Genomic DNA, 2,730 nt, shown 5'->3' with positions numbered 1-2,730 from the left:
CGATTTCTAGATGATTATGGCCAGTCGATTAGTGGACGTGTGACGCGCTAAGGAGGGGACAAAGCAACTAATCGACTTAAACTACTACTCTAGGTTCCTTGGTGTGTAAATCGATCGACATAAATCCATCACCATGTCACGCAACGCAATATATCTGTGGCTTCAGGTACAATGTTAATCAATGGTGAAGCAAGAAAAACATGTGCGCGCGATACTGACGAGGTTCACAAATCAACACAAATCACATGTGATTGCCCGCTTACCCGGCCGGTCACGCGCGTGACCAAGCAACCATCCAATTAATGGTGATGGATCCATCAATGAAGAATTTCAATGTTGCAGATGGTTCGATAGGTATGTCGCAATTGTCGTCGATGGAGCGCTGCAGCTTGCCGTACACACATAGTGAGAGTGAGATAGACTGATCGGACTTGGATGGTCAAAGAACAAGAAGCAACAAGCACGCAATGGTGCCCGTTCAAGATCGACGTTCGATGAGTTCACTGTTGTGCCTTCTTGTGTGTGCTAGCCGCAGTACGATCCACGTGCACACAGATACGAGTTCATGTCATCAAATTATGCTTAGCTTCGATGCCAAGCCGCCGGTCCTCACCTAGCTGCACAGCGACAGCTAGTAATTAAAACACTCCTGAAACTTGAGCTCCTGATATACATCATGTGTCCTCAATGTAGTACACGCCATTCAGAAAGGGTAAGGTCGCGACATGGATTTTATGGCGAGATGGCGACCAGCTAACCGTCCGAGGTCTACACACTTAGTTACACGACCAGCAGTCTCTTCTCCAAAACTCACGTTAATTGGCTACCTAGAGGCACAAGAGAAGATGGATTAAGCTGGTCCATATCCTCCCATGGGCACTGACGCGTCCAAATCTGCTTGGCTCCTCCGCCCTATATAAACCAACACCATAGGCATCTCCACACAACACCTCACAAGCACATCCATCCCCTATCCATCCAAGCAAGATCAGAGAATCAAGCATACAGCGCTTGCTGCGAGCTCAAGAAGCAGGCGGCAATGGCGAGGCATCGCCTCCTTGCCCTGCTCCTCATCGGGGTAGTGGCGGCCTCCGCCTTCCACCAAGCGGCCGCTGCTGGCCGAGGCCTGGCTGCTGTCGAGAAGCTCCCAGAGCCGGAGCCTAAGCCTGTGCCGTATCCAGAGCCAAAGCCTGAACCCAAACCGGAGCCAATGCCACAGCCAGAACCCAAACTAGAACCTAAACCAGAGCCAATGCCCAAACCCATGCCACAGCCACAGCCAGAACCCAAACCAGAACCTAAACCGGAGCCAAAACCAGAGCCCAAGCCTGAACCAATGCCCAAACCACTGCCTAAGCCAGAGCACAAACATGAACCTAAGCCTGAACCGCTGCCTAAGCCAGAACCAAAACCCAAACCTGAACATAAACCCAAGCCTGAACCATTGCCTAAGCCAGAGCCAAAACCAGAACCCAAGCCTGAACCTAAACCTATGCCTGAGCCCAAACCCGAGCCTAAGCCTGAACCTAAACCTATCCCTCAGCCCAAACCCGAGCCCAAGCATGAACCCAAACCTAAGCCAGAGCCTAAACCAATGCCTAAGCCTGAACCTAAGCCAGAGCCCAAAACGGAGCCAAAGCAGGAACCAATGCCTAAACCTGAACCAAAGCCAGAGCCTAAACCGGAGCCCAAGCCAGAGCCAAAGCCGAAACCAATTCCTAAACCTGAACCAAAGCCCGAGCCTAAACCAGAGCCCAAGCCTGAACCTGAACCCAAACCAGAGCCGCCACCAAAGGGCAAACCACCGTCAACTGACATTTGATAGATTACACGTTGTCCGAGCCCGGAGCTAGCTTATGGCTCGTCAGAACATGCTATTCCTGGAATAAGTGGCGTTGTGATACCACCTCTAGATAGTGAAGCTTGCACCTTTTCGTATTTCATGTATTCCATTCCTCTTGTCTTTTATCCATGTATGTACGTGCATGGATTGTTTTTTCCTCAAATATAGAGATTTTTTCTCTAGCCTCTTTCTATGTTGTTTGTTCTATGATATATGTAAAATTGACATGGTCTTCCTCAAGAAAAACAAAGAGCAGTACCTCCTAAATAGCACAAATTATGCAATACTACTCCCATATATGTATAGGCCTGAGAACCAGATGCCACATTACTTTATTGGTCGATTTTAAAATATAGATAAATTTATTTTTATCCTAAATTGTGACTTAACCGTATGCTGATTAAATCATGAAAAAATGCCACTGGATCAGCTGCCTTGATTTCTACCCTATAAGCAGAACCTTGAGTTTCGATGTGGGGCACTTGTGGACATGTGATTATCCTGAGCGCGTTAATGCAGTCAGTTCCTACTTGAATGGTGGTTTATTTGGCCGGTGCGTTAATGCAGAGCAACCGCGTTACGTATTACACCTTGTTGCTCAAGATTACCAAGAAAAGGCACCACCAGATTTATCATGAAAATTATTTCGTCAAGAAAATCGACGCAACGCTAGGTAATGCGGCAGAGGGAAAGCAAAAGATTTTATCCATATTTCTTTGGAGGCGACGAGTGAAAGTGGCACAAAGGTTGAAATGTGTGTGTGGTCTGCAAGTGGTCGCATACACATTTCCCTCATCAAGGATGGCCGACCGATGGCGGAAAGGGGGAGAAAAAAGTCCTGCTGCTGATCAGTCACCTCCGTCAGATATTTTCTTGTACAACCATAT

At 47.9% G+C, this 2,730-nt stretch overlaps 1 protein-coding gene across 1 annotated transcript; it reads left to right on the top strand.

Annotated features, from left to right (window-relative positions):
* Nucleotides 1-938: 938 nt before the first annotated feature.
* On the top strand, nt 939-2,027 carry LOC124686796 (protein TsetseEP-like). The gene has a single exon (XM_047220692.1). It carries the CDS (start codon nt 1,040-1,042, stop codon nt 1,820-1,822), a length of 783 nt encoding a protein of 260 aa, XP_047076648.1. The 5' UTR covers nt 939-1,039; the 3' UTR covers nt 1,823-2,027.
* Nucleotides 2,028-2,730: the final 703 nt, after the last annotated feature.

Source organism: Lolium rigidum, chromosome 2, assembly GCF_022539505.1.
Source record: "Lolium rigidum isolate FL_2022 chromosome 2, APGP_CSIRO_Lrig_0.1, whole genome shotgun sequence".
Taxonomy (NCBI): Eukaryota; Viridiplantae; Streptophyta; class Magnoliopsida; order Poales; family Poaceae; genus Lolium; species Lolium rigidum.
Note: the sequence above shows the minus strand (reverse complement) of the source record. Positions and strands in the feature narration are given on the sequence as shown.